The sequence below is a fragment of the Pleuronectes platessa genome, chromosome 7 (assembly GCF_947347685.1).
Source record: "Pleuronectes platessa chromosome 7, fPlePla1.1, whole genome shotgun sequence".
In the NCBI taxonomy this organism is placed as follows: Eukaryota; Metazoa; Chordata; class Actinopteri; order Pleuronectiformes; family Pleuronectidae; genus Pleuronectes; species Pleuronectes platessa.
Window position 1 is genome coordinate 19,189,820 of NC_070632.1, and position 12,840 is coordinate 19,202,659.

The 12,840-nt window shown below is 43.0% G+C and overlaps 1 protein-coding gene across 1 annotated transcript in view; it reads right to left on the minus strand.

Annotated features, from left to right (window-relative positions):
• Window positions 1-326: 326 nt before the first annotated feature.
• nell2a (neural EGFL like 2a) overlaps window positions 327-12,840 on the minus strand; it is an 84,217-nt gene continuing 71,703 nt past the window's right edge. The window contains exons 17-20 of the mRNA XM_053427094.1: window positions 11,225-11,418; window positions 7,782-7,958; window positions 4,371-4,595; window positions 327-1,170 (exon numbers count right to left, since the gene is read on the minus strand). Of these exons, the coding sequence (XP_053283069.1) occupies window positions 1,129-1,170; window positions 4,371-4,595; window positions 7,782-7,958; window positions 11,225-11,418 (638 nt within the window). The 3' untranslated portion in view covers window positions 327-1,128. The remainder of the gene's footprint in view (window positions 1,171-4,370; window positions 4,596-7,781; window positions 7,959-11,224; window positions 11,419-12,840) is intronic.

Genomic DNA, 12,840 nt, shown 5'->3' on the forward strand with positions numbered 1-12,840 from the left:
AGAAGGATAATCCTTCAGGAAGCGTGGTTTTAAACAGACTTGTTAAGTATTAATTATGTGAACATATTTCGTTTGTGTAATTATGGAAAGTGACGGAAGAAATATCACCACCAATATTGCTTTATCCCAAATAAGGTGAAAAAACGAAGAGGGAAGAATTCATATTAATTGTATTCCTGTATTTCATTGACGAGGTGGCGCTTTTTTTCATTTCAGTGTCTATTTAGAATGTAGTTCAGTAAATGAGTTCCTATTCTATAATGATACATAAAGTGAAGTCAAGAGATAAATTTAAACAGAAATACTTTATTTCACTATTGCACAATAACAAGCTTGGAAAGAAAAAAAATTACAAAAAAGAGAAATGGAACCAAAATCTACAAAGCACCACATAATATAGACGACTCATAAATGTTTCAACGAAACCTTATGCTAACGGCCTGTACTCTACCTAAGATATCATCATCATCATTAAGAATTTAGAAATCAGCAAAAATGTCTGGACATCAAGCACAGTCATGCCAGTAATAGTAATATCTTACAGATTCATGTGGCGATGGTTCAGAGTGGGAGGGGAAGGTGATCCTTAAAGGTTCACCGTACGTGTTGAGACAGATCAGAGAGGGAGAGAGCGAGAGCGAGAGCGAGAGCGAGAGAGAGAGAGAGAGAGAGAGAGAGAGAGAGAGAGAGAGAGAGAGTGGGTTTGAGAGTGGGTTTGAGGGAACTGTAGTACATCTTCGGTTTGGTATGATATAGATCTGCATTTGGTATAAAGAAGAGTTGAGGAGGCAGACGCGGGTCACAAGAGTATTTGCAAAAACGCTTTCAATGCTTTTCAATGAGCTACCAGGTGGGTGGAGATCCCCATGGAGAGTATGGTAAAAAGAAACCAGCGGAAAAGTACCTGAAGGGTAAATTTGTACATTTGTCTGTATCCTACAATGTGAAGTGATATGATCAGCTCCCCCCCATCCAGCTGGTTTAGCACTTACTCCAATCCTAATACGCAAACACCGTTTGACCCACGCCTGCGAGGAGGACAGTGAAGAGACACAGGGGCGGTGATACTATTTTTAGTTTTTTTTTTACATGGAAAACACTGTACAGGTGCCTTCAGATCTGCCAGGACTAAAGGCACATGGGGTCCACTGAGCAACAGATGTGTCCATTCTGGAAAAGAGAGGAGAGAGAAGAAACACATGAGTGGATTATCGTCACACTTTAACCTCAGGCAAATATCCATTTGAAGCTCCGCTGATAATATTTCCAGGTGGAGACGGTGCTGCGGCATTCAGACTCAGTTTGGCATTTAGGATTCCTCCGGGCGTAATGTCTGCACCGAGCGATCCAGCCTGGCGATACATTCCACTGAGACTACAGACGCGAGTGGTCACAGAGTCCTTCTGCTTTAAATTTAGGAGGCTGATAAACTCCCTGGTTGTCTGAAGGTTTCCAGGGACGGTGCTGGATGTGTTATATCACCAAAGAGCCAGGGTTCAAATACACTAGGGGCATATTCTCATCTGATGATGTATATCTTTTTATAGGAACTCAATCTAGTTAGTTTGGGTTTCACTTTGCAATCTAGTGAATACACTAAATAACTTCATTCGACGGGAGCTGCGTCTACCTACACTTGACATTGATTGGTTGTCTCTCCTTTTGAATGGACAAAATTGTTTTACTGGTTCCTTTGGTTAGTTTAGCTAAATACTTATATTTATACCCGTACTATATATCATATATTATATCATACTCTTTGTATATTCTTTGTATATATAAGTCTATATACACATATTTATACATGTGTACATATTATTATTATTATTATTTTTATATTTACTATTATTATTATATATACTGTTGCTGCCATTATTACTATATACTGCTATTATATTGGTATAATTACTATCATATATAAATATTATGTTATATTATATACTATATATACTGTACTATTTTTTATATACTGTCTAACAATAACATTACCATCATATCATCAGTACTATTACCATCATCTGCCACTGCACCTTATTTACCTATTTATCTTCTGTTTCTGTTTTTTATTCTTTCTACCTCAATATTTTTTATTTTATTCTATTGTATTGTATTTTATTGTATTCAAATGTACCGGCTGCTATGACGACTTAATTTCCCTTCGGGGATGAATAAAGTAATCTATCTATCTATCTATCTATCAGAAATATTATTATGGTATTATTACCACAATCATCAACTGCAGGTGAAGTACTGGACACTAGTTCAAATGTGCCGAATGAACGTCCTCATCATTCAAACCAAGATCCACCTTTTGGTTGGACTACCTTTTGGTCTGTTGGCCTGAGGCACCTTCACAACTGTTTCTCTGGTTCAGGCTGAACTGACAAGTCTGAAGGTTCCGGACCGAACAAGGTAGGTGTGAAACTGTCCTTAGTCTGAGTCCATTCATTCGAATTCAATCTAAATCTTTGACATCTTTTGAAAGCTGGCAGACACACTGAATATTTATCAGTGTGTCTGTGGGGAATGGCTGCTGTCCTCTTTCTAAGACGTGGAGATCATTGCCAGGGAAGCAGGGGGGAGAATATTTTCTCCTAAAGACTCTGGATCAGGACTCAGACGAGGCTGCCGCTGGATTAGTGGCGAAGCTGGGGAAACAATTTGTGCTCACAACAGGTAATGAAGTGGCTGTGCACCTGCATAGTTTACTCTCTGGGATTATTCTACAAAACTCCACAACTCTTAAAAACAAAAAGTTGCGGAGGGCAGCAAACTCCACCTGATTTACTAGAACCAATTATACAAGCGTGTCACAGTTTTCTAGATAAGACTATCTGAGGCTCCATACATTGTAAGCACTGCATGTGCCAACAAATCTGCTTGGTTAACACAGAGCGGAGGAGAGAGCAGTGTGACCCCCCCCCCCCCCCCGAACCAGAGGACCAGGAGCTGACTGATGTTTTCTCAGAGAGGGATGCTCTGGGTCCGGGGTCTCACTTCTTCTTTAGTTAAGGGGATGGTTCAACATTCTTGGAAATATGCATATTGCTTTCGGTCTGAGAAAGAGATACAAAGATCCATAAAATAAGATAAAAATAAATAAAATATCCGTACAATATGGAATTACAGCCAGCACATGGCCAGCGTAAGTAAAACACATGGAAACAGCCGACTTGTCATCGCTGTGAGGTTGCCAGGCAACAAGCAGTGACTTAGGGTAGTTATATCTCCCATTATTTTTACGCTTTTAGTACTTTTTATGACACAGGTATTCATAGGGACCTTATGAGGGACATAACGGGTAATGTAATGAGCTTTCGAGATCCCAGTCTTCTTTTAAAGTGTAAAATGTTAACTGGCTGCTGGCTGTAGTAGACAGATATTAGCTGTGTCTCAATTCAGAGGCTTCATTTAAAGGCTGATGGTGTCAGTCCTTTATGGCTCCTTCCAATATGGCCAACCAATGCGTCCTTTCTACCCTGAGCAACGAAAGCTCCAATGAGTGGATCTTCTCAGGGCCAACCTATCCCAGGATTCATTGCGCTTACCAACTGTTCTTTAAATGGATAATGGTGACAGCAAGCAAAAACCAAAATGTCCGGTAACAACACTCGTAAATATCTTATTTATACTCAACCTCACACCTTACGTCACAAATCTTTATAAAACCAAGGGGCATTAAAATGTTTTACTGTGCAAATTTCAAATGTAGCTCTGTTGCTAGGCAGCAGCAGTAAAGGCGGGGCCAGCTGGAGATGCAAATCGTGGATATTCTCTGGAGACCGCACCGCCTTATTTCGGTCCGGCCTTAGCCGTCTATGCAGTAACGCATCGACCGCTTCCTGCGAAGGAGGATTTCTCCGAATTGGGCCAAAGGTACGGTCGTGGGAAGCAACAAAAAAACAAGTGCATTTCCCAAAATGTCAAAGTATTAATTTAAAAAGGAGCAAAGATAGTAGACTGTCAGTATTCTGTAAATATAAATGGCACATGGGACACAATACATGACTTTTTCATTTGAAAGCCAATTATTCTCAAATGGATCATCATATCTTTTGTTTATTGTATTCTCTGACAGAAATCAGCATTGGTCACATCTATCACTTTAACTTTGTTTTATTTAACTAAGTTATTGGGATTAGTCATGTTATTAAGCTGCTTTTTTGTCCCCCCCCACACTAAAATGTGGTTAAATATGTCTTGTATATGTGCATACCTTTTGTGTGCACATAGATTACAACCTGTGTAATAGATGTCTGCAACACAGTGTCTCGATTCACAAAACATTCTTCCTCGGTGTCTGATCTGCCGCTGACCTCCTCAAACTGTAATATGCTGTCTCAGGGCTGCCTGCAGGGCCGGCACCTTACCTTGCACTGGCACAGAGTGCACTCGGTGCCATGTTTGATCCAAGAGGAGCCACTGAAGCGTGAGATGTTGTGCTCGTCCGTGCACGTCTTGGTGATGTCGTTGCGGATGGTGTCGGCCAGGCAGGGGTCGGTGACACAGCGGGGGCAGCACTCGCCCTCGGGCACCACGGTAAACTCACAGTCCACGGGTGGACACGGCAGAGGCCAGCAGTCCACCTGCCCTTGCTGCGAAGGTGGAGGGGGGGAACATTTGGAGACGGAGAGACAGAGAGAAGGAGGGAAAAGTTAAAAAAAGAATCCCTCCTCACTCACACTTGTATTGTCCATGCCGAAACAGTGACTCTTTCAAATAACCAGTTTTCCCCTGACTCTTTTTATTTGCATGCTAGAGGGAGCGACTCCACTTGATGAAAAAAAGAAAGGAAAGTTCTCAAGGTAACTAGAAAATATAGATGAGCGGAGCACTCTTCCAACACAGTCAGCATTTTTTTTTTTTTTCAGACGGTGGAGGTAAATGCTCCAGTGTTTTAATTGACTTGTTATATTCCCCCCACACCGACCCCCCCACCCCCACCTCTTGTTGTCGTCCCTCTATTAATCTCTCAGCAAACTTTCAGCACAGAAAGCCTTATTGGATTTCTCCTGCTGCCATTTTCTCTTGGCCTGAGAAAACGTGTCGTAAATAAATTTGGACCAACTCTACAAATCCTATCCGCTGTAATGCTATATCATTCTGGCCTGACCCACTTCTGCTTACGCTGTCATCTGTGAGCGCTTTCTGCTTCACGCCTTAATGCAGCAAGAAATATGAGCCCGGAGTTTATATGTTCAAACACACAAGGAGATACAAAAGACACACACACACACACACACACACACACACACACACACACATAAAGTTACAAGAGGCTTGATGCAAGTGTCCCACCGCGGATATTTAATATCACTGGAAATCGTCCGGCTCAGCATTTCAGAAATGTTCCTGTAAATTAGCCCGGCTGTAGAGCACTTGCTCACGTAGCGCTAATGCCCACTTTCTCCCTCCATGTAGTGTGTAAACAGCTGAAGTGGGGAAGGAATCTTAGACTGTAGCCAGAGGGAGACACCAAGCGCAGCCTCAGTATCTCCCCCACACTGCGATAAGGGAGACAGTCATATTTGTCTCTTTATGCAGATGTGGCCTATGATCACAGAGGAGAAAGGGATTTGCTGCACAATCAGCTTCTTTTTCCGCCTTTCGAACAGAACAGCCGCGGCGTGTTCGCTTGATCCACGTGAAACTGAAGCCGGCGATTTCATTTGCTTTCTGATATTTCAGGAGGTTATCGTTTTAATCTGGATTCAATCAGTGTCCCCGGTATCCCACTGCAATTTAACATGAGTGCCTTTACATGGACTGATGTAAGGATGTGTGTAATGGCACAAAAGGCCTCCAGCATCATCAAATCTAGTGACATTTATCTTTGACTGGGAATTAGCGCGCTCCATTCTTTCATAGGCCTCGACCTACAGTCGCTGGGGAACTCAACGCTTCTCTGATCTTCTGGATATTAAACAAGATAGCAGATCACAAAGTGGCCCAGGTGAGCACCGTCTGCCAAGGCCACGTTCTTGATTCCAAATGTTTGCACGCCTATCAGAGGAGGGTCCGCATCTTGGTCTGGGGAGAGTATTTTGCCCGCCTGCCCGCTGTCACTGTGTATCTCAAGGCCCCCCCGCTGAGCCTGCATGGCTGTGGCTCGGCTAAGTGTAGCAGCGTTCAAGGTTCATTTCACGCCACTGGATCCGCTGCACAGTATCGCACAGTGGCCCTCGCCCTATCAAGCGCCTGCTCTTTGGCTGCTGGTGCTGCGCTTCGCGTGTGTCTCCGCATCTTTAATTGATGGGATTTCATGAGCGTTTTTGTGGATGCATGAAAAGGATATGCGAGAGATATGTTGCCGTGGTGACAGGTGTGCCTACATTCTCAAACATGGGGACGTGCGTGTGTACACGTGTATACATCCCCGTGCCCCCTCATCCTTGTGTGAGCTCTGCTGCTGCGACGGGCATTACCGCGTTCCCAAATACGTTTGTGTCTGCTTGTGTCAACATATAAGGGCAGACAGTGAGAGACAGAGAGAGAGAGAGAGAGAGAGAGAGAGAGAGAGAGAGAGAGAGAGAGAGAGAGAACGAGAAAACGAGAGAGAGAGAACGAGAGAGAGAGAACGAGAGAACCCATTTTCAGCCGACTGTGCCTCCCCGCAGCCGCCACCACCTCCTCTCAGCTGGGATGTGATTTTCAAGCTTCTCTGTAATGGTTTGCTGTAAGAAATCCAGAAACCTGCCCCCGGGTACTGGGCATCTGGACCGCGCTACAATGGCGGGGACAGGGGGGGATGGAAATGGCACCGCTGTTTTCCACTCAGACCATAAATCTGTCAGAGTGCAGCCAAGTTACATTAGTTACGAGTACGGGTGATCTTTAGAAGCGACAAACACTGAGGGGGGGGTAAAAGAAAAGAGGAAAAGGAGTTGTAAAGTGCTCGTCTTGAGTTCCACAGAAGAGATGATTTGTGAGTCACTGAGCAGAAGGGGTGACACTGGTGTGGGTGTGCGTTAAAGCTGAGTGTGGGGGGGACGTGGCCGTGCGGCAGGATGTAAAGCATGACATTAGCATTTAATATGCATTTGGCTGTAAAGTGAGAGGGGCGTCACAGGTGGAAGGATTTATCGCCGGTGTCAAGTTGATTGGGGAACACTTCCGAAAGGCTTTCCCGCTGATGGAACAGCCGCACCGTGTAAACCTGTTAAAGATCGACACGGCAGAGGGGGGTGAGCAGCGTGTGTGTGCGATTTTTACTGCAAAAAAAGTACACAATGTTATTTTTGTTTAGTGTGAGAAATAGGAGTGCACGTAGAGGACACTCAAAGCCACGGAAACACACTTGCAGCAAGTAGTGATCAATCAACAAAAGCACACAACCTTCTATTCACGCTCACACACAAGCACGCACACACACTCAAACAGAAGGTGCACACAGTTACACCCGCCGACGCTTGAAACTCAAACCTCCTGTTCTCTTCACCTTGAGAACAAGTACCCTTCACTGAAATGTATAATTCCATCACAGCAGACAAATGCAGAGGGTCTTTTGAATTCTTTAAAAATGGCACTAATCACCCTCCCTCCCTTTCTTCTGCTGCGAGATGAGAAAAACAATCTCCTCTGCAACCTTTCCTATTCACCTCAACACAAAAACTTCTCTCCTTGACTTTCTCCACAGAGCACATCTCTCTATCTGAGAGCATTTCCATGGAGACTGGCATATTTGTTGCATTTCTTCGTGGCACCTCACTTCTGAATGAAAACTTTGATTAGAATTCCTGCGATGTAAATTCCATTGACATCATATGTTCCCCTGTACTCACCAGGCATTGGCACTGCTGGCAGTTCTCCACCCACGTGTCCCCGCTGCCGTAGGTGAGCAGGCCGTTCTGGTGCAGACACTGGCTGCTCAGGCGGGGGTCACACTCGGGGCAGCAGAACAGGTCGGCGTTGGGGTTGTCGCAGTCGCAGACCATCCTGCGGCACATGACTTGGCCGGCCTGGGCGCAGGACACAAACCAAAACCATCACGTGAGCAAAATATGAAACATCCCTGGGGCTGCAGGGTCGTGTGCACAGATTCATATACATGCACAGAGAGGCCCATTTGTTTAATGGGATCATTAAATATGCATGTTGATCGTAAATATTGTAATAAAGGCTGCGTCGCCCATCCCCGAGCAACTGCTTTGAAGCTGATTCGGTCTCAGCCAGAGCTACGGCTAAAACACACGATCATGAGATATATATTCTGAAAGCTGATGCACAGCAGTTCTCCGGGAGCTCCTGGTCGTCAGGGTGGTGTTTGAGGAGGATTTACTTTGCTGTCTTGTTGTTGTCCCAGTGATTTAAGGAGCTTTTCACATGTGAGAACATTTCTTCAAGCTAAAATGCCCCAAATTCTTTGATTCCACCTTTAAAATGTGAATATTTACTGATTTTCTTGGTCTGTGATTTTAAACCAACTTATCTTTTGGTTTTCGAGAGATGGGCAGACAAAAAAAAATATTTGAAAACACCAGTCTGGCCTTTGAGAAAATGTAATGGGGATTCTTTACCTTTCTCTGACAGGATAATCTGCAGGCTGACAGACACAATACTATAGATCCTAGATATACAGTGGGTAAGATATGAATTTAGGAACAGGTTCTACTTGTTGCCTTTATATCGATTCTCTCTTAGATGTTATTTACAAACAGGAAGAGTACGTTTAGTTTGAAGGAGATTTATCACAGGTCGCTTCTTCTTGTTACTGTCAGAAACCACAAAACTGCACAAAACACTTTGAACAATGCAATACAGTGTAATCTCAGTGTCTGTCCATGTGCATCCTTTTTACTTGGTATAAATCCTATTTAGATTAAATCCATTGATTTAATTAACATTATTGTAGAGTTCTGAACATGGGACTGTTTTATATTTATTTATATTATACCTCAACGAAACTATCCTGCTCAAATAAAGGTTCAATAAAAGTGGGTTTAATTTTGATTATACATATTGACCTGAAAATAGAGCAGTCTGCAGTAAAACAATATTAGTACATTTAAACAAAATATTTAAAAAAATTCAATGTGCATAGATTTTTCGTTACTGTCGCCAATGAGCCCCAGATTTTTTCTGCAAATCAAATAAATGTATTTACATTTTTTTTTTTTTTTAATGTTTTATAAATTAGCAGCCTCCACTACCAAATGCGCTGATGCGGTCGACCCCGCCCTCCTGCGGCTCCCAGCAGACTGAAACCCCGAACTCTAACATGATGTCATTGTGGACAAAACAGTCTTTGTCCTCTCTCTGATGTGTGACCTTGGTTTCCCCTGTAACTTAGTTGCTGCAGTCCATCTAATACCCAGCTGTGCCTCTGCCCGCCGCCAAAACAATAACATGTTTACTCCTCTGCTCCTTCAGCTGCTCGATATCACTAATTTTGACAGGCAGCTCTTCAATCTCTCCAATCAATTAATATGACTCATTTAATTAGGGAGCCATTTCTGCCCTGGTCCTTTGTAATCAAATGAATAATTTGCCGCTTGATCATTCACTACCGACACTAATCCACTATAATCACCTTCCACTACTGCCAGACACTCGGTATTAGGTTGAGTGAAATGCTTAAATGCAAAGCGTGACTGGTCCTTGACCTGATGTTCGGGGGGGAAGATTGGGACGATGGGTTGAGTTTTCTAGATCGAATCTTTCCAGGAACCTGGCTTCAAAAATCAATCGAAACAACTACGTCAAAAGCCTGAGCCACTGTGGTGGACCTCTCAAAAAGTTTGGGCTGTTTATGGTCAATGTGGGAAGTAGTTGAAAACTGTTGTGGAACCACAGTACTCCAATAAATATATTGATGACGGTTGATCCAGTTCAACAGATTTGAACATTTGCATTCACAGCTCAAAGTGCGCTGCCCTCATCTGGGTAGTAACTGCTGCTTTCTCTGCCACTCACTGAACACAGAGAGGTGTGGATCTCTATGTTTCTGTTCCACTATTTCCATCAGGACTTTATCGCTCCATGTATCATGGATACGTCACAACTAGTGATGTATTCAAAAAATAAATAAGGGATGGAAACTGGGTCAGTCCATTTTGTTTGTTGATGGATCTGTTTGTTTGCAAGAGAGAACCCATCAAAATCTCAATTTCCAGGAAATAATTCATGGGAAATAAATCGGGCATATAGCGACTGACACCTTTGAGTGTGTGCAATGTGGTGCAGATCCAAATGAAAATCTGCATCTAGCAGATAAATGTGGATTCATTAAGGGACCGTTTGTGGAGGAGCGCTCTACTCAGTGATATTCTAGTGTGGATTAAATTTGTGGGCACTAAATGTTTGTTTTTCCTTACTCGTGTAAGATCCCAGTCGTAAAATAAATTGCTAGAACAGGCAGTATCTAGATTTATGAATTATACCTCTGCATCATGCTGTATGTCAAAATATTAACTGATAACGTTTGTTCGGTGAACTTTATATTTCCAGCCACATGTAAACTCTTTTTTCTCCAGGTATGTTAAGACCTAATTTGCTGTTTGGATTAGCCGGCACTGTACCATACAACAACTTTACAGGGGGACCACACAGTTGGCAATAATTATTAATAATTAGCACTCTGGGTGGTTTGGAACTTTGATCCTATCACATTGTAAATATTTATTTCACCGATTGTGAATATAAGACATTTATGAGTGCGGCTTTAAGAACATGGATCTACTTATCCTGACTGCGTGAGCTGAGTGAATGAAGCATTAACAGAGAAATATTGGATTTGGGACTTTTAAATGTCAACTAGATGCAAATTTACACATCAAAATGTACAAATCTGATGTTATTATGTATTCATCCAGAGCTAGTGAATCCAGTGATTGTCACAAATTCAATAAAATGTTGGTTTCACGCATCATCTACTTGAACACACTGTTCTTCAAAATGTCAGCGACTGCTTAAAGAGGAGCAGCGCGTTGACAGGACAAGAGGCAACAGGTTGACAACTGCCTTGTTGCTCTGAGGCTGAGAGAGAGAATAAACAAAGGAGGAGAAATTGAACAAGTGGTGGGGTCCACATGCAGTAACACAGAGAGAACATCCTTACTCCAATTTAAAAAAAAGCACAGAGCACATCTTCTCTGTTCCAATGCTTCTCGGGTTTCTTTTTAGTCATATCCACCTCTCTGCCTGTCTCCACTAACCCGTCCCCCTCTGCTTTGTTTTCTCTCTCAGCTTGTCTCTGTCTCCACGTCCACCTCCCTCTGGTCCTCACCTGACAGGAGCACACGGAGCACCGATCGCTGTCCAGCACCCAGATCTGCCCGCTGTGCTTAACCCTGTTGTCATGGATACAGTCCCCGGTGCAGTTGTGGCCGTGGGGGCAGCGGCAGTCGTAGCCTCCGTCCAGGTTGAAGCACACCGTGTCGTTGGCACAGGTGTTCCTCCCCGTCTTGCATTCATTGATGTCTGTGGGGGGGGGGGGGGGCGCAGGAGAAGATAGACATCACACATACGCTCGGCCCAAATAACACTGTTCTCTTGCTCGACCTGTGTTTTTCCTTATAATAAGTCTGGTGATGTCGCTTTGGAGACAAACACACGGGGTAAAAGAGCCTGTCCTGTCGCTGTATGGTTACACACTCTTCACGTTTCAATGAGATGACACGCTTTGTTGTCTGTGACCCGCTCTGTGCACTCTCCAGTTGCTCAAGACGCCCGCAGGCTTCAAAACGCGACTGTAGCAAAATGTAGCAACGCAACATCTTCCACATCTAAAGGGAACCACCTCAGTAAGAAGCTGTAATGTAACCCAGAAACCCACTTTCGGTCAAATTATAACTTTGCTTTGTGAGACGCAGACAGGTTCTGATTTTTGAGAATGCCTTTAATATGCCCCCCCCCCGCCTCCTTCAGCTCGAACTGACAGCCAGGACGGGGTCAACAAGTGGAGCAGCGCTAGCACTATTGTTACAGGCGCTGCTTCAATGTTAGTGTAGATTGGGGGTTTCCGTTTTGACAGCTGACACTTCTCCTGACAGGCTGCATCTGAGAGAATGATACAGAAAATGAACAGGCAGCGAAAACAAAACTGACATGTTGGGGAGAAGGACGCACTGATAATGACGCACCTATCCAAAAATACCATTACGTACACAAGTGCAAGGAAACATCCGATGTTTTTTTTATTTATGATGCATGGTGACTCACGTTTAGAAGTTTTGGTCAATCAAAACGTGCTGTTTTTAGCGCTTTTAATTTGGTTGATAGGAATTACGAAAACAAAAGATAAGAGACATTTAAACATTTAAATTTTGACATTTTAATATTTCATATGATAATCCATAATATTAATGTACGACAGAGAATTTGGGCCTTTAATATAAGGGATTTAATTGAATCATAAGTTATAATTTAAGGCTGTTGTCATCTTAGAGCAGGAATATCAGAAGATCAGCCTGTCAGTTATATTTGAGTATATTTCACATATAACTTATTACAGACTTTGAGGAAATTGCTTTTTTGTGGAGGAGGAAACGTTTGGAAGTGGTCGACTGTAGATCATGGTTCCATCTGTGTGATATTCAAAGAGGTTTCATACTTTTTCCAGAAACAATGAGATTGGTTGGATCCAGTAGAAGTGGAACTCCAGTGAGCACTGGATCTCCTCGCTGCTTATTTCCATTTTCTTTATTCTCTTATTAGGGTTAGGGCTAGACCTATTGTGTAGTCAAATAATGACTTTACTCATTAAACATTATTCTGTAACTATTATGACTTTCTCTCAATTCCGACTTGATACTCGTAGTATTATGAATATTTCCTTTTTTGTAAATTACAAATCTATTCTCGTACACCTTCTTCTCATCTATGATTTTTTGTTTTCACAAT